Source organism: Hyaena hyaena, unplaced genomic scaffold, assembly GCF_003009895.1.
Source record: "Hyaena hyaena isolate Hyena2069 unplaced genomic scaffold, ASM300989v1 scaffold_126, whole genome shotgun sequence".
In the NCBI taxonomy this organism is placed as follows: Eukaryota; Metazoa; Chordata; class Mammalia; order Carnivora; family Hyaenidae; genus Hyaena; species Hyaena hyaena.
In genome coordinates, this window is record NW_024080759.1 from 1,712,698 (window position 1) to 1,736,023 (window position 23,326).

At 41.5% G+C, this 23,326-nt stretch overlaps 1 protein-coding gene across 6 annotated transcripts in view; it reads right to left on the minus strand.

The window, feature by feature from the left end:
• TANC1 (tetratricopeptide repeat, ankyrin repeat and coiled-coil containing 1) overlaps positions 1-23,326 on the minus strand; it is a 243,775-nt gene that overhangs the window by 86,000 nt on the left and 134,449 nt on the right. For all 6 annotated transcript variants that reach the window (XM_039237550.1, XM_039237555.1, XM_039237554.1 and 3 more), the window contains exon 4: positions 3,321-3,425. In XM_039237550.1, coding sequence (XP_039093481.1) covers positions 3,321-3,425 — 105 coding nt within the window. The remainder of the gene's footprint in view (positions 1-3,320; positions 3,426-23,326) is intronic.

The window sequence follows — 23,326 nt, forward strand, 5'->3', positions numbered from 1 at the left end:
TTATTCTCCTGTTTCATACATGTTCGTTTTAGTTCCTAACTATACTGCCAGAGGAGAAGTTTCATCATGTTTTGAGATTGATCTTCACCAAGCAATGACTCATTAGACTAAAATTTTCTCACCCCTCCCCATCAAAGCTTGCTCAAGTAGCTAATGACAGATGGAAGCAAACCTAAACGGATTATGGTTGCCCCTAATTCAAAGAAACATAGCTGTGAATCCTATTATAATTTAATAATCCTTTCTAATTTATCTGGGTTTTTTTTTCCCTTAAGGCAGAGGTATTGTCTTGTAAGTAAATGACATTTTCCCCGCTAACTAATATGTTGGTTTAGCAATAGGAAGCTTATTTGTGAAGAACATATTCTGTATGACACACAAAGGTTATTAGAACCATTCGGCAGGAAAAAGAGGACTGTATTCTGTTTGTGGAGCTCATTAAGTCACTCTTTTTTACCAAAGTAGAAAATGCTGTTTTTCCAAAATATTTTAAAATATTAAATAAAGTATCATTTTCTAAAGATGTTTCCAGGTGAATGTAAACTTTAATAGATTCTTGGTATGTAATAAAAATATTCATCTGTCCATATCATATAACCCACTCCCCAGATAGCTAAAATATGCAAATTCACATAAACATAATTACTTATAAATTAATAAACAAATTCAAAGTGCTCATTAGTTTTGTTTCACTTTGATTTAAATTTCAAACAGCTAAGAATCAAGAATTTATGGAGCTAAACCATAAAACAAGGCAGCTTAGTCTGGGAAGGGTATTTCAAATATTTAGGAGTAACCTGATATTTCATGAGCCTACGGGAAATTTCAAAAGCATTTCACAAAGGGCTGTTTTCAATAGTTTGTTAGTCTGTTAAATACTGAACTGTTGTTATTAACAGCATCCAAAAATGCATCTCAAGAGATTTTTTTTTTAAAAATGCCCAAGGAAAATATGAAAAGTGTAAGGCCAAATTTTGAATTAAAATTTTAAGTGATGTTGTTTGATATTAAGCCCTAGAAATTAGGGTTTGTCTACCACACATCAGTACATGCTTGGGTTAATACCCAAACTCAATTAGTTTTAGTTTGCTCCAGCCTCTCCATTAGGTTCACTGACCTGGACATAAAATTTACACTTTAATATGGCAGACTTAATTAACCCTATTGAAATGTAAACAATTCTGTGGGGATTACAAAACACACCATCCTTTACTAATTGTCAAGGTAAATTGTGTTAAGACCACTTTCTCAGAACCAACAGCTAAACTGCTAGGGCTTCCACCAACATCATGGCTATCCACACAAGGTCATAGACTTACAAACATGAAACTTAACCTCTTTTTCTTTTCCTGGACACTTAAAAAAGAGAAAATGTACCCTATCTGTAGACAAAATTTCTGGTTCATGTTCACAGCCCCTTGGTATATCATAATTTAAGTCTCCTGAGAAACTGACAATGCTGAATCTGAGAGCAAGGTTCTCAGCAGTGAGTGCACATGCAAAGTGCAGGCTATGCCCCCAATATCAATCTTTACACTTGAATTAGTTCACCTGGCAGCCAAGCAGGAGAATGCCTCCTGCCCCCAACAAAGACAGCCAATTCTTCCTCAGGCAAGAGAAGTAAAGTTGACAATGGGAGCTATTTATCATCTCTTTTCTTTGTTCAATACAATTCTTAAATTTCTCCTCCGTTCTCACCCCAGAAGGAGTCCTAAACTCTCCACAGGACCTCCAAGATATTCCCCACCAGGGAGAGAAAGGTAACATCATGGCCATGTTTGGCCAGCCAAAACACCAAGGGCATAAATGACCAGACCTTCAAAGGCTTTGAAGGGTGGCAATGAGAGTAATGGCGGGCTTATTCTCAAATGGGCAAACAGCTTACCAAATTTGATAACTGATATTCACTTCAGCGGATCAGGCTTTTATTTTCCTTTCAACTCGCAGAACAGAAATGGCAGACCAGATCTAAAAGTGGACACCCTGCACATGTGAATTCACCACCCAGAGGGTCCTCATGTCTGTAAGATGGCCATCCTAACTACACACCACTCACCTGGCACCCTGTCCCTCCTCAGCACAAATCTTAGTGTAAACCTCTTACCCAAACCAAACAGCTAGATACCTGGACAGAAAGGAAAGGGTAAAATCTCTAACACCAAGACACAGGCAACAGTACCTCTTCCCTGCCCAGAATGGCCAGCTCCTGGCCCCATCTTATCTCCCAACCATCCCAAACTCCTTGTTTATTTTTATCTTCTGCCAATTCCTCCTCTTAGCTCATTTTTAGGTTTATTTTCACCACCACCCTACTCCATTTTCCTTCCACATCTTACTCTGTGCCACTCCATACTACATATCAAGAGAAACACAAAATGCACACACAGCAGTTACAACATCAAAGAGCTGTAGCCCTGACTACCCACAACTGGGGCAAGGAAAATCCCAGGTGTCCCATGGTAGAAATATGGAGGAGTTTTCTCTTTCAGCATTACTATATAAACTAATATCTACATTGAAGATAGAATGGATTTTTCTACATGGGCCAGGATTCCAAACCACAAGTTTCCATAGGAAAATGAGATACAAGTTCAAACATTCAAATTAAAGGTGACACGGTTGTGAGTTGGGGAGCCTCTGCCACCACAGAAAGGGAAAAAACAGATAAATTATCAAATCAATTGAAAAAAAAATAGAGAACTATTGATGTATTTATGAAATGCTATCATTTGTAATGTCTGTTAAACATATTTCCAGATCTAGGAAAAAGAAAGCTATAAAATATCTTTACTAAAAATTTCAATTAATTTGGATGGGGGGGGGAGGCTCTTCAACATTCCCTAAAGAAAAACTTTAGATGCTAAAAAAAAAAAAAAAAAAAGCTTTCAAAAGCTATCCAGATGCTTTTAACAAAGCTAGTTATCAGAAACTTGTCCAGTGAAAGTGTCAGCTTTTCAGCCAAAGCCTGTTGAATACTCTTAAATGACGGAGTATCAGAAAAACAAAACAGTGCTGGAAGCAGTCTCCTTTCTGGCTTTCTTTATCCCCCCTTGCCTGGGAGGTCAAAGCTGAGAAGAAAGAAGACTCAACTCTTAATGCATATGCACCCACTCAATTATTCCTATACTGTATATATAATTCCAAGAACTTACATTAGCTAAACAAATCTCTGTAACTGCCCAAGGGAAAAAAAATCTCCCAAGTACCTTCCGTTTGGCAAACCTTCCTCCTACAAGAGGCACTCAAGTTTCACTCAGAAATGGAGTGTCATTATGTAAAATCTTTAGGGGGGGTGGAAATTATTGAAAACATATTCTTACCATTCTCATTGGGCTCTGCTGCCTTGGACACTTCTCTGAACGGTATTATAACTGCATCTCCAGGCACTCTGGGGCTTTCCACATACTTGGGCTTCCTGACGGGACCTGCAGTGGAAAAGATTTGAGTGTGGCTAATTTTTTCCAGACGCAAACAAAGCTTCAGAATGTACAGTGTGTGTCCTCACCAGGACCCAAATATGCCTAAAGGAAGAGCCGGCCCCTTCTCCTCCCTTGAATACACACACGGTCATTTCAGTACAGACGGGAATGTCCAGTCTGGGCTGCCAAGGAAGAAATGGGTAAGCTCAGTTTCGAGAATGTAAACTGACAAAAACAAAAGCTGCTCTTTTGCTATGAAGTATCTACAGCTGTCTTTGGTGTATGTCAAGTAAGTGATTTTGACATGTTCAAACCTGGACAGCTTTTGGCAAAGGGTTTTTTATTTGGAATTTGTCTTTAACTGGGACAAAGACGATTGGGTTGCTTGGTATCTACAAAGTCAGGAGGCAAGGATTACAAACAACCAGGCTGTAAGATCAACACACTCTGAGCGACCACAGAGAGCAGGCATTTTATCAGACTGGTGACGCACGGCAATTGTGTGGGGCACAGAAGGCGATGGCTTTCTTGGCACATGACAGAGCTGCCTTCAGAAAAGCACAGCAGCCAGTGTAGCGACTGTGTAGCGACTCTAGGACACAAGAGAGCCCATGAGTCCAATCTCTTACGTCCCCCTCAACCTCAATTTAACATCAGAAAATCTGGAATTCTTAGTAAGACTGAACAGACCACTCATACACATTAGTGGTGGCAATATACAGGTGCAGCCACTTTGGAAAACAGTTTGGTAGTTCCTCAAAGAGTTAAACACAGTTATTGTATGACCCAGTAATTCCACCACGTCCACACAGAAGTTCGTATACTTGTGCACACAGCAGCATTATCAATAGCCAAGTATCCATCAATAATAACAAAATGCCATATCCCATACAGTGGATTCTTACTGAGCAATAAAAAGGAACAGAGCACTGATTGATGCTACAGCATGAAACACTATGCTAAGTGAAGGAAGCCACTCCCCCATAGATCACATATTGCATGAGTCTACTGACGTAGAATTATCCAGAATAGGTAAATTTATCTATTTTTTAAGCTTCTTTTAAGTTTATTTATTCATTTTGAGAGACAGAGAGAGAGAAAATCAGTGGAGAAAGGGCAGAAAAAGAGGTGGACAGAGGATGTGAAGCCGGCTCTGTGCTGACAGCAGAGAGGCTGACGCAGAGTTCGAACTCACGAATGACAAGACCATGACCTGAGCAGAAGTTGGACGCTTAATTGCCTGAGCCACCCAGCGACCTCCCTACCCCAGAATAGGTAAGTTTATAGAAACCAAGTATGAATGGTTGCCAGGAGCTGGGGCCTATGCAAGCTTGTGGGGTAATAGCTAAGGGGTATCAGACTTCTTTCTGGAGTGATAAAAATGTCCTAAATTAGTGGTGATGGCTCCATGACCTTGGGAACATACTAAAAACTTCTACAGCACAGTTTGAGTGAACTGTATGTGTGAATTATATTTAAATAAAGCAACTTAAAAAAAAAAAAGACTGCCTATTCTATTCCTTTGAAACAATCACATAACATTTGTTCTAGAATCACCCACTTGATTCTCATTTTCTTTGGTTGCCTTAAAGTGTGCTTTTAACAAAGCCACAGAGTCAGGGAACATTTTACACCAGGCAGGGACAGGCTGGTGCTAAGAGTGGCAGACAGGGGTCCACAGCCCTCCTTCCTGCTCAGCCCTGAGCCATAGTCCCAATTCTTGGGACCTTGGCTCCGTCACAGCACAATGAAATGGTGATTCAGGCACATCTTGAACACCCTTCTGGGTCAAACATCTTAGGAGTCTGAGGCATTCCGTCAGAATGTGGTTATGGTGAGAGATGCTGCCATCTAAAGGCTTGCTGCAAAAGCATCTACATCAGAATAAAAATAATGCAATTCCCCACCGCCTACAGTGTACTACAGATTAAAACAGGCTACGTTATCAAAGAAGCTTATGGTACTTGACAAATAGGGCTATTATTTCAAACTTTAGAAACCATGGTTTTTAAATGGCTAACACAGCGTTTAATCACATGGCTATCTCCATAATTTATGTAACCCTGTCAGAATGGGGATTTTCAAAGGTTAAAATGAAATGGTTATGGGAGAAGAGGGAGAACCTGTTCACAATATGAATGGAAGACACAGACTATACAACAGAATACAAAGCATCATTCAGATTTTATCTATAAACACACATATCTGTATACAAATATGCATGGAGAGAAGACTGGTGGGGGCGGCGCAGTGAGGGGATACTAAAGTATTTGCTATAGAGGAGCCAAAACTAGAAAAAAGGGCCCTAACAGGGCAGGAAGAAATGGAACCAGGACAAACATGAGAATCTTCCTACACTTTTGGTTCCTAACCTATTATCTATGGTAAAAGAGATTGCAGGCATCTCTTCCCTCATCATCTGTCCTAAAAGGGGGAAGTAAAACCCTTTATTATTATTGTCTAGTGATTCAAATTGTCTGAACCAGCACACCATTGCTCAAGAGACACCTAAACATTTCCGCTCACCTTAACTCTTCAGGGTACAGTAACAGCAAATCTAATCAGGAGATCTATTTCTAGGCTCCAATCTACCTACCCCACATATCCTTCAAAAATATTCTCCAGTAGTAAGTACTCTCTTAAAATGTGGGCTATTTCACACAGATGTACAATGGTTTTTATGAATGATTGAACACCGAACCCCAACATCACCCAGAAATGCCACCCAAAGCCTTCAGAAAGCATCCGTGCCCATCCTTTCAGTGGTCTAGAACTGTTTTGTTCAAGAGGCCAACTGCTAATGATAAGAAATACTCAACATTGAGGAGAGAGAGTATTAAGAGACTGGAATTGGGCAGACCTAGATTCAAACATGGTCCCTAGCCTCCCCAACTCGGACCTCACTATATCCCAGAGCTAAAAGATGAACAGGTAAGCCTCCTGCTCCAAGGGGAACAAACATGAGAAGAGAGACCAGGTGGAACTGGTTCCCAGGATTAGCACAGTGTCTGGCACAGTAAATAGGGATGTAAGATAGGAAAGGAGACATAGAATATAACAAAGTGAATAAAACATGTAATCAGTAGTCACACAAGGCTAGGTGTTAACATACATTAATTCATTCAATGGTAATAACTTTAGGACAAAAGCACTACTTCCATTTCTGGTCAGGAAACTGAAGCTCAAATCAGTTAAACAAGTTGCTCATGGCCCACACATGGCAAAACAGGAATTCAAATAGTTCTGTGGTCCATGCAAGTTTGAAGTCCATGTACTCAACCACCACTCAGTACTTACAGAAGTGGGAAACCCAGATAAAACTTGTAGTCCTAGAAAAGGCCAGAGCAGTGGAAACTTTCACCATCACCTGGTTATCCATGGACCTTAGTAGAGTCAACATTTTATTCATACTTATTTGTCTCTGATCACCCCTTTTACTGGGAGTTGAATAGTATGAAATGAATACAAGCTTACTTGAGACAGTGTAGATCTTGCAATAAAGTGAGTCAAATTAATTTTTTTGTTTCTTAGGGCATATGAAATTATGTATACACTGTAGTCTGTGGAAGTGCGCAATAGCATTATGTCTAAAAAACAATGCACATACCTTAATTAAGAATTACTTTATTGAGGTGGCTGGGTGATTCCGTCCAAAGCATCTTTTGATTTCAGCTGAAGTCATGATCTAATACTTCGTGAGATCTAGAGCCTGCTTGGGATTCTCTCTCTCCCCCCTCTCTGCCCCTGCTCACACACGTGCTTTCTCTCTTTCAAAAGTTTTTTTTTTTTTTTAAAGAATTACGTTATTGTTAACAATGCTAACAATGTTAACAAATATCATCTGAGCTTTCAGTGAGAAGTAATCCTTTTGCTGGTGGAGGGTCTTGCCTTGATGTTGATGGCTGTGGACTGATCAGGGTGGTGAAGGTTGGGGATAGAAGTCTCCATAAGATTTCTTACCATAAGACAACAATGAAGTTTGCCTATCAATTGACTTTTTCATGAATGATTTCTCTATAACATGTGATGCTGCTGAACAGTATTTCACCCACAAAATTTCCTTCATAATTAAAGTCAAACCTCTACTACTTTATCAACTAAGTTTATGTAATATTCTAAATCCTTTGTTGTCATTTCAACAATATTTACAATATCTTCATCAGGAGTAGAAACTATCTGTTTATCCATAAGAAGCAACTCCTCATCCATTAAAGTTTTATCATGAGATTGTAACAATTCAGTCCCATCTTCAGGCTCAACTTCTAATTCTAGTTATCTTGCTGTTTCTACCATATCTGCAGTTACTTACTCTACTTAAGTCTTGAACCCTCAAAGTTATTGCTGAAGGTCAGAATCAGCCTCTTCCAAACTCCTGTTAATGTTGATATGTTGACCTCTTCTCATGAATCACAAATATTCTTAATGATATCTACAATGGTGAATCCTTTCCAGAAGGTTTTCAATTTATTTTGCCCAGATCCATCAGACAAATCACTATCTGAGGCAATGATAGCCTTACAAAACTATTTCTTAAATAAGCTTGAAAGTTGAAATTACTCCTTGATCCATGGGCTGCAAAAAGAACACTGTTAACACGCATGAAAACAGTATTATGCCTATTGTACATCTCCATCAGAGCTCTTGAGTGACCAAGTGAATTGTAAATGAGTAGAAATATTTGGAAGGAATCTTATTCTGAGCAGTAGATCTCAACAGTGGGCTTAAAATATTCAGTAAACCAGGGTGCCAGGGTGACTCGGTTAAGTCTCTGACTTCAGCTCAGAACGTGATCTCAAGGTTTGTGAGTTCAAGCCCCACATCAGGCTCTGTGTTGACAGCTCAGAGCCTGGAGCCTGCTTTGGATTCTGTATCTCCTTCTCTCTATGCCCCTCCCATGCTGTGTATGACCTGTCTCTCAAAAATAAATAACTAAATAAACATTTTTTAAAATATTCAGTAAACCATGTCAAACAGATGTATTGTTATCCAGGCTTTGTTGTTTCATTCATAGAACACAGGCAGAATGCATTTAGTATAATTCTTAAGGACCCTAGGATTTGCAGAATGGTAAATGAGGAGTGGTTTCAACTTAAAGTCACCAACTCCATTAGCCCCTAACAAGAGTTACCCTGACCCCTTTGAAGCTTTAAAGCCGGGCATTGACTTCTCCTCATAGTTATGAATGTCCTACGTGGGCTCTTCTTCCAATAGAAGGATGTTTTGTCTACAATGAAAATATGTTGTTTAGTGTAGCCACCTTCTTTAACTCTCTTAGCTAGATCTTCTGGATAACTTGCTGTAGCTTCTACATCAGCACTTACTGCTTCACCTTGCACTTTTATGTTTTAGAGATGGCTTCTTTCCTTAAATCTTATGAGCCAGCCTCTGCTACATCAAATTTTCCTGCTACAACTTCCTCACATCTCTTAGCCTTGACAGAATTGAAAAGAATTAGGGTCTTGCTCTGGATTAGCCTTTGGCTTAAGAAAATATGGTGGCTTGTTTGATTTTCTATCCAGATCATTAAAACTTTCTCCATATCAGCAATAAGGATGTTTTTACTTTCTTATCACTCACTGGAGTAGCACTTTTATTTCAAGAACTTTTCCTCTACATTCACAGTTTGGCTAACTATTTGATGCAAAAGCTAGCTTTCTCTGTTTTTGATATGTCTTCCTCACTAAGCTTAATCATTTCTAGCTTTTGATTTAAAGTGAGAGACATGTGACTCCTCTTTTCACTTGAACATTTAGAGGACACTGGGGCACCTGGGTGGCTCAGTCAGTTGAGCGTCTGACTTTGCATCAGGTCACGATCTCACGGTTTTTGGGTTCAAGCCCCACGTTGGGCTCTGTGCTGAGAGTTCAGAGCCTGGAGACTGTTTCAGATTCTGTGTGTCTCCCTCTCTCTCTGACCCTCCCCTGCTCACATGGTCTCTCTCTCTCAGAAATAAAACATTAGGGGCACCTGGGCGGCTTAGCCGGTTAAGCGTCCGACTTTCGCTTAGGTCATGATCTCGCGGTTCACGGGTTCGAGCCCCGCATCGGGCTCTGTGCTGACTGCCAGCTCAGAGCCTGGAGCCTATTTCAGAGTCTGTATCTCCCTCTCTCTCTGACCCTCCCCTGCTCACGCTGTCTCTGTCTCTCTCCCCTAGAAATAAATAAAAATATTTAAAAAAAAATAAAACATTAAAAAAAAAAAAGAACACTTAGAGGACATTGTAGGTTAATTTAAGTGGCCTGATTTCAAAACTGTTATATTGATGGAACAGTCAGAACACACTCAACATTTATCAATTAAGTTTGCTGTCTTATTTGGGCATGGTTCATGGCACCCCAAAACAATTACAATAGTTAGCAAAGATCACGGACCACAGATCACAATAAGACAGTGATGAAAAGGCTTGAAATATTGTGAGAATTACCAAAATGTGACACAGAGACATAAAGTGAGCAAATGCAGCTGGAAAAACGGTGCCAACAGAGTTGCTAGACATAGGGTTGCCACAAATCTTCAATTTGCAAAAATGCAACATCTCTGAAGTGCAATAAAACGAGGTATGCCTGTATAAACAACCACTCTCCAACATGATCCTTTTATTTAAATTGCTTTCCACGTCAAGAAGATGTGGTTTATCTATACAATGGAATACTACATGGCAATGAGAAAAAATGAAATCTGGCCCTTTGTAGCAACATGGATGGAACTTGAGGGAGTCATGCTGAGTGAAATAAGTCAGGCAGAGAAGGACAGATACCACATGTTTGCACGCATAGGTGGATTAGAAGAAACTTAACGGAGGACCATGGGGGAGAAGAAGGGGAAAAATAGTTGGGGAGAGGGAGGGAGGCAAACCATAAGACTCCTGAATGCTGAGACCAAACTGAGGGCTGATGGGGGTGGGGGGAAGGTGATGGGCATGGCGGAGGGCACTTGTTGGGATGAGCGCTGGGTATTATATGGAAACCAACTTGACAATAAACTATGAAAGAAAAAAAATTTTTAATAAAAAATAAAAATAAATTGCTTTCCACAAACAGCTGAACCTCAAATGCTATAAAACAAGAAAAATTTATAACTATAGAGGTTTTGTTTCTTCCTCCTCTCAATTGCTCATTAGAGAATCTTTGCACATTTTCCATTAAAAGTAGCAGATGAACACTCGTGTGCCTTTATTCCTTTTCAAAACATCATTAAAGTTACAGTAAAGAGATTTGAGAGACCAATGGGGAAAGGAGAACACAACAGATAAGAAACCAAACTTCTGAAAGTGGGAAACCATTTGCCAAGGAGCAGTGAATTGAGCAGACTAGAAAAGGTTAGCGCTGGGGGAGGGGACAGGAGGACTCAGCCTCAAGGACATGAGACACTTCTGAATGCAAGGGAATGGATGGGGCCACACAAGATCAGGTCTTGAGACTCTACTGTAGGGAGAATTAGACCCTCAGAATCAGGAAGCATTCTCTCTCTCTATCTCATCCTGGAGACTGAGATTTTCCTCTGGAAAGGCTGAAGGCCAAGACCACAGAGACTCAAGAGCTAAACAAGTGCTAAACTAAAAAACTGGGATTAAGAAAAATTCCACATGCAGACTGCTGGGTCTCAGATGCATCCCTGCATTCAGCCATGAAAACACAGGCAGTGAGCACTCACACCATGACTGAAAGACATTAGAGGCTTCATCTCTGGGCAAAGTCACCAAGAGAAAGACCTGTATGAAACCAACTGGGGACATCCCCTGAAAGAAATGATAGATTCCTGGGCGGCTCCATTGGTTAAGCCTCCATCTTTGGATCAGGTCATGATCTCACAGTTCATAGGTTTGAGCCCCGTGTCGGACTGTGCGTTGACAGCTCAGAGCCTGGAGCCTGCTTTGGATTCAATCTCTCTCTCTCTCTCTCTCTCTCTCTGCCCCTCCTGTCTGTGCTCTTTCTCTGTCTCAAAAATAAACTTTAAAAAAAAAAAAAAAAAAAGAAATGGTAGATCCCTGACCAATCACTGTATTACAGAGCTTGTCCTTGACACCTCAACATCTACCCAGCACTTTTAATCAGCTTCTTTGCTCCACATATACAAACTAGGATCAGATGGTCAAGGAAAGGCCCTGAAAGACAGCAACTGAAACAAGAAAAGAACTCTGAGGAATCAGAAAAAGCAGGAGACACACCCTCCAGAATGAGAAATTACTGCTTCCACTACCCAAGGGGCTACCATGACAAAGGGGACCTACGGTCCATGTGGCAGGCAACTGAGCAGGATGACTGAAGGATGAAGACAAGTGAGGTCGCCCCAGTAGGAGCTATGTGATCACCAGGCACCCGTCTTACACCTGAACTGCTGTCTATTAAACCACAATGACACTGATTTCTATGCCACTGAAACAGAAAAACTCCCCCAAAATGAAGTGGCCATATATTCCTTATCAACAGACCCAAACTGATAATTCCATCTCCCTACTACCCTCTTACTCAAGGGACATTACTACCCAGCTGCTTTCTACACACAGCATTTAAAAAAAAAATTTAATGTTTATTTATTTTTGAGAGAGAAAGAAAGAGAGAGAGCGCACGTCAGAGTGAGCGAGCACTGAAGCAGGGCAAGGGCAGAGAGGAGGGGACAGAGGACCCATAGCAGGCTCTGTGCTGACAGCAGAGCTCTAACTCACAAACGGTGAGATCATGGCCTGAGCTGAAGCCGGAAGCTCAACTAGCTGAACCATCCAGGTTCCCCTACACACAGCTTTTTGTTTAAAATTAAATGCTCAATGTTCCCAAACATAACTACCTTAAAGTAATCTCCCTTGCCCCTCGCTATCAGGTTAATCTGTGCAAATTAGTCAGAATATAATACTACATAAAAATTATGCAGAAAGCATAGTACTTTGGCTACTATGTTTTAAGGCAAGAGTTCCTTAGAAATGATATGACGCAAGACTGTCAGGTATCAGCTTGGAAATCAGCTAGGGGCCCTTGGCTGTCTCAGTCAATACAGAATGTGACTCTTGATCTTGGGGTTGTAAATTCTAGCCCCATATTGGGTATAGAGATTACTTTAAAAAAATAGTAAGACAAAAAACAGTAGGAGGGGCACCTGGGTGGCTCAGTGGGTTAAGTGTTCAACTCTTGACTTTGGTTCAGGTCATGATCTCACGGTCCGTGAAATCAAGCCCCATGTCAGGCTCTATGCTGACAGTGTGGAGCATGCTTGGAATTCTCTCTCTCCCTCTCTCTTTCTGCCCTCTCTCTTTCTGCCCTTACCCACTCACCAGCTCTCTCTCCCTCTCAAAATAAATAAATGAACTTTAAAAAAAAAAAAAAAAAGACTCCAATATACTTACTAGGTATGGCTGGGACCATGGTCATACCTAAATAGCAAGGGTATCAAGTAGCAAAGAACAGGCCACCATGGGCAGGGCCCCTAAGGAAGACCATCCTTCTCCCCTCAGGTCTAAGCAGCGTCTAGGGTTGTGGTTGGGGAAAAACAACAGTTTACAAGGTTTCAGATAAGTGGGGAATGTTTTCAATCATAAATGGGGATGGTTCTCAATTATAACTCATTTTGTAACAACTATGGATCCCCTTACCTCATCTAGATTCCCCACCCCCAACCCCATTCTCTACTATGTGATACAAGGCAAGGGTCCACAACTTTAAAGATGAAGGGTGCTTATGACAGAGAGACACAAATTGTTCCCGGAAAAGGTTAAACAGATGCCCAGTACTCAGCCTGCACAAGAAGGGCTCCTGCCAGCTCCTTTCACTGTCCAGAAGGACCTGTGTCAGTCTGGGAAGGGGGTCGGCAGCCCACCCTTAACCACTTCAGTCTCTAACCTCCGGCGCAGGCATTCTCACCATTCAGTCCTCTGCCTTATGGAAATCTCCAAACATACTTTTCCCAGCGGCCAGTTTTCCTACTCTTTTTGACATTTTAATCACATAGCTGACTACTCTGCTGCTTAGAAATTGCCATATAAGGAATATTTTTTAAAAGGGATGGAAGAAATAAACCAAACTGGGCTTTATCTCCAGGCAGTGAAAGACAGAGGGCAGGGGTTACTTTTCATTTCTGAGTGTTTCAGTTAAAAATAATTATACATATATATGAAAGTAATATTTGGGATGCGGAACACCTGAGGCTACTTATTGCATTTAAAGCAGTCTTACATTTTTCACAACATCTGGAGACTAGAAAAAGTGGCACTCTGTGTTATCAATCATTTTTAGAGGGTTGTTTTTGTTTTTGTTTTTTAAGCACCTTGAACTTTCACAGAAAAGGTTCCTGTCAAGGTTATGTGGTCTGGAGTTTTCATTTTACACTGGGAAATGTTCACAAGAGGGGAATAATAAAAAGGGTAAGTAAGAGAATCTCCTTTGGGGGAGGGAAGCTTCATCACTTAAGCAAATGTCATTAGTTAGTCAATTCCCAAATGGTAAACTGTGATAAAACTATCAGATCACAGTCAGGATTTTTAAAGGGCACAATGCTTAGAGCTTCTGTCTGACCCTTCTCCCTCCTGTGCCCCAAAAGGAAAGTGTTGGAAGGAGGAAGAGACACAGTTGAGGCTGGGAAAGGGAGGAATTTGGCCTGAAGGCATGACTGGAACACCAAACACTGTAAATGGGAGAAGGGTGTCCTGCCTCCCTACTGCTTTGTCCTGTGCTGAGTTGAGGCAGGGCCGGTGAGCTGGTGGGACTGCCCACAGCCCTACTTGTGAGGGGTGAGAGCTTTTTGGGAGGATTCACTTTGAGAGAAGAAGGAGCCAGACAATGAACCAACCCAATCAGGAAGCCTCAACCCAAAGTGAGGGCAATATAAAGCACAGTGTGTTGTCCATCACTTGGATTTCTCCTACAAGAAGCAGGGGAAGACTGCATATAAAAACCTAAAATGCTGCTAGATGGGACAAATGCTTCTCTACTCCAGGGATGGACAAAGGCAGCACGAGGCTCCCCAATCCCACATGTCCGGGTACTAGAAGCAAGACTTCAGGAGAAGTGCATCAGCTGTCTCAACAGCAAGAGCTTCTCTGGTCTGTCTCTTAGGGGGCTTCCAGAAACTTCTAGAAACACTTTTACGACAGCCTGGAGCCTTGTGCAGGGAGAGAAGGGCAGTAAGTCAATGCAATCTGAGTTGTTACTACTGTATATAACTTCCTCAAAAGACAGGTAAGGTCTGGGGAAATGCAGACTAATTCTAGGGAAGAAAAAACAAGTGAGAGGAAAACAATGGGCTACCTACTAATTAATGGTGTTTGAAATACAAGAGTTGCCTAATATTACTCTCAATAAGCCTCCTTTTTCTTATTTCAAATATCTTATTTTTTTTAAGAGTGCATTGAGAAGAGTAGACAGCCTTTATTTATTTGCCCAATACACAAGGCGCTGTGTGATATAAATGTGCATTGCCATTCAGGCACTTAAATCTAGTAGGAAAAACAGTGTTTCAAGATGGAGCCATGTTCCTTTCAATATATCAGCTTTAAAATAAATATTGACAAAGATTTTCAAGCCTCAGTTTATAGTGTGCATGTTCCCAGGACTATGAGTAAAGTAAACCCCTAGTACAACAAAATATGTACCGAGTAATGTTTCCACTTTCTTCCAATGCAGGTTGATCTGTCATGCTGTTCCTACACTGTACCTGTCTTTATATACTAAAGCATGGAAATGCATTAATTCACTTTCTTTATTTACTCAAGTATCCACTGGCATCCACTGCATGCCAGGCACAGGATAAGAACAAGACGTCGACATGCTCTCCTAAAGTTCTCAGATGAGGGAAAAACACTCTTTATCGCATTGCCTAAATTTTATTTCCAAACACTTCAACGTAGTTAATGTGATATAAATGTATGTCAGGTGCCTTTAATCTACTGCCTAAAAGCAATTAGTTCTCTTCATCGAGAATACAGACCCGAGAGGTTAACTAGCCTTTAATCATAAGGCCACACTCAAGACCACTACAACTCAGCTAGCTAGCCCACCACCGCCAACACAGTAACACAACTTAGCACACCTGAGGTCAGAAATGGACTTCCACACTGGCTAAATTCCTGACTTTTTAAAATCATTATTATGGTTGTTAGAAATTTATCTGCAGTGGTAAAAGTCATATTAAGTTAAGAGGATTAACCAGAAACATCTCGGAAACACTCTAGCCCTTGTATGACCCAGGGAAGAAACTCTAGCAGGCTCTCAGAAAATTGGCCTACGCTTAATAAGGAAAAGGTCCAGGTCAACTTACTTTTTCCAGAGAGTTATTTGGCCCCAATGCAAAATGACAGGATAAGTGGAATTCTGTCTGTGGTAGGTAGCACCTTGAAAGAGGTCACTCTAAGATTCCTGTCCCCTGGTTACCAAATGAAACACAGTCTGGGTACTGCTGTGAAAGGGGTCCTGCAGATGGAATTTAGAATTAAGGTTACTTATCAGCTGACCTTAAACTAGAGAGATTATCCTAGATTAATGGGTAGACCCAATGTAATCACACAAGCTCTTAAAAGCAGCAGCAGAAGACTGAAGCGTCCATCTTCAGCTCTTCAGCACATGTGATGTGCCCCTGGGGGCTTCCAGAAACATTTTTACAAGGGCCCAGGCCTTATGTAAGGAAAGGGCGGTACAAGTCAGTGTAATCTTATTACTGACTTATTACTAATGTGACCTTATCTATACCTAAAGAGTATGAGGTAAGATAAGGCAGAAGTTGGGGGAGGTGGTCAGAGAGAATCAAAACATAAAGATTGTTCAACCCTTCTGGACTTGACACATTGCAAGCAGTAAAGATGGAAGAAGGGAGCCACAAACAAAAGAATGCAGTCAGTCCCTAGAAGTTGAAACAATCCCAACCAAGAGCCAGCTAGAAAGTGGAGAGGAAGTGGAGATCTCAATCCTACGGCCACATGACACTGAATTCTGCCAATATGAATGAGCTTAGGAAGGTTTCATCCCCTCACCCTCCAGAAAGGATGAAGCCTGGCCAACATCTTCAGTGGGTCTTATGAAATCAGATCAGGGAAACCAATTTTGCCATGCTGTACCTGGACTTCTAACCTACAGAAATAAGTTTGTTTTAAGCTTATATATTTGTAGTAATTTCTTAGGTCAACAATGGAAAATGTCTATGGAAAATAGACAAAATTTCATATTGTCTATGAAATACTCTCACACTTACTACAGGTAACACTGAATACAAGGTGCTGTCAGGGCATCGGCCCCCTAAAAGAACTGAACTGGAACTTTACTGGGCATATAAAGTAGGTTATATGGTTGCATTGACTAGCCTGCTAATGAATCTAAGTATAGACAGAACCCTTGTTTTCACTCACACCAAGGTTTACAGGGGGACCTCTCTAGCCCTTACCTCCTCTATTGGTAGTAATTATAGTTTACCATTAAGATCTAATGCCTGAAGGTTATTTTGTCATGCTGGTAATAATCATTAACCAAAGCATCACAAATAAATGGTTGACCACAACCTTGGTTTTAAGACATCCCTAGGGAAAAAAAATCTGACTCCTTCCTCGAATGGTTAATTTCAGAATTTCCCTAAGGAACTAGGAAAGAAGCCCATAAGGGAAAGGGCTCTCCTGTTACTCACACAAGCAGGAAACAAACCCTATGCCCTCCTGCATAGTGAAGTAACAACTTCAAAGAGAGAGAGGAAGCATCCCTGAGAACTTTTCTTTCCGTGAAGGTTCAGATCAGTATGCTCAAAGTAGGTCCTTAGACCAAGAAAAACAGTGTGACCAGGGATCTTGTTAGAAATACAAATTCTCAGCCCCATCCCAAACTAGAGTGTTTCTGCTGTGCCCTCGGGTTTCAAAATCACTGGGTTAGCCAGTCCTGTGTAGCCATGTAAGGCCTTGCCCATGTCCTGAAGCAGCAGCTTACCATCAAGTATAAAGATTAGAAAGAGCCACCATGGCCAGTGTTAAGTGACCTGGGGAGGACAGTAGCAGTAGAGGCAAGAGGCAGGACCTGAGCTGGGGGGGAGGAGGGCAATCACACCAGAGAGTGAACGGGGGAGAGGGGAGTGTTTTATTCTTCCCATTCCTACACAGAAATGACAGCAGCTTGAGGAAGACAATTTTGCCTCTTGTTGGCTCCCTTAGACTACAGTGTACTCAAGGGGTGCACAAGTAACTAATTTTGACAACAAAGAGTTTCTGCTCTTTAAATGAATTATAACTATTGACTATAAACTAGTCACTTCTAAGGAATTTCCTGATTTGGGGCTATTTTTCAAATATTCACCACAGTAGCTACTATGGAATCCTGTTCTAACCTCCATTCATTCCTTCTGTCAAGGGTGGGAAATTTAAGAGTAAGGGAAGAGGTGAAAGGGAAAAGCATGGGTCCCAGTCTATCCAAAGGTCACACCTGTTGGCAGCGGGACCTACCTGGGAGAGGGCAGGAGATGGGCAGTCCCATGCCTCACCCATCAGCTCCCCCCCCCATTCCTCCACAGTGACCAGGCCAAGACCTCTCCATTCTCCTCAAACACACCTCTGATGCACACACATGCACACCCTACCCTTATCCTACAAATGAACCTTCATGATCTACATCAGAGATAAGGACATCAGAAGGAAACACCTGAAACTTTGTTCAGCTCCATCCTCACACTTACTTGCAGTAATACTAATCCTGTCACACCCACATAAAACTAATCCTTCTTTGCTCATGGTGACAACATCAAGAGCAAGAAAAGGCAGGAAAGCAGACTCCAACAGTTTCTATAGAGAGATATCAGAACTGTTGCTCTGGATAAGAAGGTTTATAAGCTTAATAAGATTAGGTCGAAATATTACCTATGGATATTGTTATAACCTAGGTTGCACTGAGACCACTAAAAGGGCCCAGCTTGGGCAATGAGCTACCACTACACTAGAATAGTGAAATTTAGAAACAAAACAAAAAAAAAAAAATGAGGAGTAAAAACTGATGGCGAGGATGCAGATCAAGGGGAACTCTCCTCTGTTGTTGGTGGAGATGCAGAATGGCAAATCACTGGAGTAAAGAGTTGGCATTTTTACATAAAATTAAACATACTATGTGACCAAGCACTTCTGCAACTAGGTACGGACCTCAGAAAAATGAAAACATTAACCCAAAAACCTGCATGTACATGTTTATGGCAACTTTATTCATAATCACCCAAAAATAGAAACTACTGAAATGTCCTTCAACTGGTGAATGAATAAACTATAGTATATCCATGCAACAGAAGGATACTCAGCAATAAAAAGGGGTACTGATATCCCTACAAAGTTATGAATTTCAAATGTACTATACTCAGTGAAAGAAGTCAGACTCAAAAGACCAACTACTGTACAGTTGCATATATATGGAATTCTGGAAGACGCAAACCATAGATTTAGTTGTTCCCAGGAAGTAAGGGTTAACTACAGAGGAGCAGCCAGTGGGAATATTTTGGGGTAAGGGAGCTGTTCTGTACTTGACTGTGGTGGTGCTGATAACACAACTCTACGCATTTGTTAAAGCCCATAGATCTGTACAACAAAAAGTGAACTTTATTACATAGCTATAAAATTGAAAAGAAAATTAAAAACGCAGGCCTGACTCAGGGTGTCTATCGTGCAGGGGACTATCACTAGTTGTAGGACACCTCCATTCGAGGTAAATATCTCCAACCTACTGAGAGGCAGAAACAGCTGGAGGTTAGTCCCAGCATTCACCACATCCCCTCCTACCTTGGTTTAAAAAAAAACAAAAAAACAAAAAAAACCCAAAAACCCTAACTTTTTGTTTGATTTTTATTAGAGGGAGAACATTTATTTTATATATATTTTTTCCTTTATTTCATTTATTGTCAAGTTGGCTTCCATATAATACCCAGTGCTCATCCCCACAAGTGCCCTCCCCCATGCCCATCTCCCTTCACCTCCCCCCACACCCATCAGCCCTGTTTGTTCTCAGCATTCAAGAGTCTCTCATGGTTTACCTCCCTCCCCCCAACTATTTTCCCCCTTCTCCCTCATGGTCCTCCTCATTAGCTTCCTCCTAATTCACCTATACATGCAAACATATGGTATCTGTCCTTCTCTGCCTGACTTATTTCGCTCGGCATAACACCCTCAAGTTCCATCCATGTTGCTACAAATGGCCAGATTTCGTTCTTTCTCATTGCCATGTAGTATTCCATTGTATAGATAAACCACATCTTCTTGATCCATTTGTCAGCTGATGGACACTTAGGCTCTTTCCACATTTTAAAAAAGCCCTAAATTTTAACTGGTCACTGTTTTAAAATGTCCCCAATTCTTAGAGGCAAAGAGGGGCACCTGGTGTCTCAGTCATTTAAGTGTCCGATTCTTTTTATTTATTTTTTTAATGTTTATTCAATTTTGATAGAGAGAGAGAGAGGAGGAGGAGGAGGAGGAGGAGGAGGAGGAGGAGGAGGAGAGAGAGAGAGAGGGAGAGAGAGAGAGAGAATGAAGAGTGAAGAAGGAGAGAGAGGGGGAGACACAGAATCCGAAGCAGGTTCCAGGCTCTGAGTCATCAGCACAGAGCTAGATGTGGGGCTCGAACCCACAAACTGTGAGATCATGACCTGAGCCGAAGTTGGATATTTAATCGCCTGGGCCACCCAGGTGCCGCAAGTGTCCCACTCCTGATTTCAGCTCAGGTTATGATCTCACGGTCTTGAGACTGGAGATGGAGCTCCTCATCAGGCTCCAACGTGAGCATGCAGCCTACTTAAGATCTCTCTTTCTCCCTCATCCTCTGCCCCTCCCTCCCTAGTGTGTGTCCATGTGCTCTCTCGCTCTCACTCTCAAAAAGAAAAAAAAGAAAGAGGCCAAGAGATTGTAGAGTATCCCTTGAGTGGGGTGGTGACGGTTGTTTCATGTAAAGCAGACTCTCCAGGACTATCTCATTCTATATTCCTGAATGGCTTCCTAGTAACTGGACTATTTTACAGCTTTGCACATTTCCAAGAACTTAATAGCAATGCAAATGATTCCTGTCCATAGCAATGTAAATGAATTTTGTGTGGCAGAGAATATAAATCTCTGCAATCCAAAATCTCATTTAAACTGGTCTTAACATCTTATTCGTTCCCTCCTTAATTAATGAGCTAAATAAAACTGTTGACATATGACCTTTTATATGCACATGTCCTATTTTTGCTTTCTTGAAAATTATACTTTAGCAGCACAGGGCATTAAATGAATCAACGAGTGCATTTTCCAGCCTCCTTGACAGCTAGGTCAGTGCAGTCACTGAAAGGAAATCCGAGTGTTGGGTGGGATTTCAAGGAGAGTGTTTAACACTAGCCAACCCAGGTGAGAGGGGCCCCCTATTACTCGCCTCACTTTCTTCCATCTGGGAGGAAACGTTGACAAGCTAGCTAGTACTCTAACAATCACAGCGGACCATGAAGTGACCCTGTGGTAGGAAGGTGTCGCAGGCTGATAATGGTGCCCAAAAATATGTCCATGACCTAATCTCTGAAACCTGTTAATGTTCTTTATTTGGAAAAGTGGTTTGTGTGGATGTGATTAAGTTAAGGATTCTGAGACATAGGAATCATCCTGGACTATCCAAGTGGGGCTAAAATGTGATCACAAGTATCCCTACAAAAGAGGCAAGGCAAAGGGAAACCAGATGACCACACAGAAAGCCATGTGAAGACAGAGCAGAATGGAGGGATGCAACCACAAAAAAATGATCACGTGGAGTCCCCAGAAACTCAGACAAGCAAGAGCCTCTGGAGGAGTGCAACTCTGCTCACACCTTGATATCTGAATTCTGGTCTCCAGAACGGTGAGAAAATGAATTGCTACTGTTTTAAGCCACCAAGTTTGTGGTACTTTGTTACAGGAGACCCAGGAAACTAACACAGAGGATGGGCACAAGTCAGAGGTCTGTTTCCCTGATGACAGACAGGGTGAAGTCACCTCAGCCTTGCACGTCTAACTCCAGACTATTAACAAGAGACAAATAATTTTTTATTTTTTTTAAGCTATTATGTATTTGATTGTTTTTCCTTGAAGCCAGACTTAGTCCTAATATAGTCATGTACTATGGTCATGAATTATTGGCCCCAACCTCAACTTGCCTCAGTTGATTAATCATATTGGTTCTCTGCGGCCTTGGCAAGGTTGAGAATTAAATAAAGAGTCAGAAAGAAGTCAACGTCAGAGTACTGATATAACTGTTTTTACATTTAGAAATGTTTGTGTAGAGGCTTCTGAGTGGCTCAGTTGGTTAAGCATCCCACTTCAGCTCAGGTCAGGATCTCATGGTCTGTGAGCTTAAGCCCTGCATCAGGCTCTGTGCTGACAGCTCAGGAGCTTGCTTCAGATTCTGTGTCTCTGCCTCTCTCTCTCTCTCAAAAATAACATTTATTAAAAAAAAAAAGTTTGCAGTCACTGGGTATAATCAGGAAACATGTCTAGTAAAGAATTTCTTATGTTTTTGAAACATAGGGGCACCTGGGTAACTCAGTAGATTAAGTAACTGACTCTTGATTTTGGCTCAGGTCATGGTTTCATGGTTTGTGAGACCAAGTCCCCCTTCGAGCTCTACCCTGAGAGAGCAGAACCTGCTTGGGATTCTCTCTCCCCCCTCTCTCTGTCCCTCCCTCACTCAAGTGTGTGTGTGTGTATGTGTGTGCGCACATTCTCTCAAAATAAACATTTAAAAAATAAATAAAACAAAACATGGCCTATTGGAGTTTCTGACTGATCAGCTTTGTGATTCCTATTCAAAGTATGTAATTTTTAGCTTTAAGTGAAAATCATTTTAAATGTGTGACTTTAAATTAGATTATAAACATAAGATTTGTAAACTGAGTTTAAAGTCTATGGAAAGCCATGTTTAAAATTATTAACAATAATACCTTGAACAGTAATTTGAAACTCTTATCATCATCAGTATACAAAATGCTGTTCTCAGACATCAAATGGCTCATTTTAACAATGGTCTCTCCACAGTATAAAGTCAGTCTCTCACTTTCAAAATGCTCACTGGAAGGAGTTCAAGATGGAAAGAAGGAGGGAGAGAGGGAGGGAGGGAGGAAAAAAGACCCAAAAAAACTCCCTTAACTCCAAGTCTCCCACAGTCCACCACCTATTTCCCTCCCACAGCCCTTAGCCAGACAACAAAGAGAGCCACTTAATTTCTGGTCCTTCAGCTGAATTCTAGAACCTTCCATGTGCCACCACAGCCCCCACAGTCATCATGGTGTACTTGTTAGCATCCCCCAGAGAACTCACTCCTCCGTGTTCCTGCTGTCTGTACAGAGGAGGCAGGCTCTGCTCTGAGACACAGCCTCAGAGGTCAGGAGCAGCCCACAGTGCTGCTGTACAGGTCAGAGGTTGGTGCGTCAGGCCACACACAAGTGACCTTTAAAGATCCAGAGACTCCCAGGACAGGGTCCTTGGAGACTAAAAAGCAAGAGCAGAGCAGAGGCTGGGCTTGTGAGCCTGAGGTAAACATTCCTCTCTGACCTCTGGGGTGAGAAGCTCATGCCCGGAAGCATGTGATTGCCATTATCTGAAAACACCTCTTGGAACCCTCAGGAGCCTAAGAGAGCAGCAGCAGACTGATTATCTAGAAGCTTAGCTGTTATCTCTTTTGAGTTTGAATAGGACAAATTGCACTCAGAGATGACATAGGTAACCCATGACACCACTGACAAGGAGCCAGCTGAAGAGCCACTGGCAGATCACATCTTGTCACAGACAGACAGCCCCCTGCAGTGACCCAGCCAGTCACAACCCTCCTCCAGCAACATCTGACTTTCTGTGCCCTGACCCCAGGGACAGGGTTTGTGCATGGAGTTACAGTCTGGTTCTTTAGCATTTTTCTTCTTCATCAAAGCAACTACAATTTTATCTCATTCTCAAAAGCTGATCAAGATTAATACTGAATTTACAACTC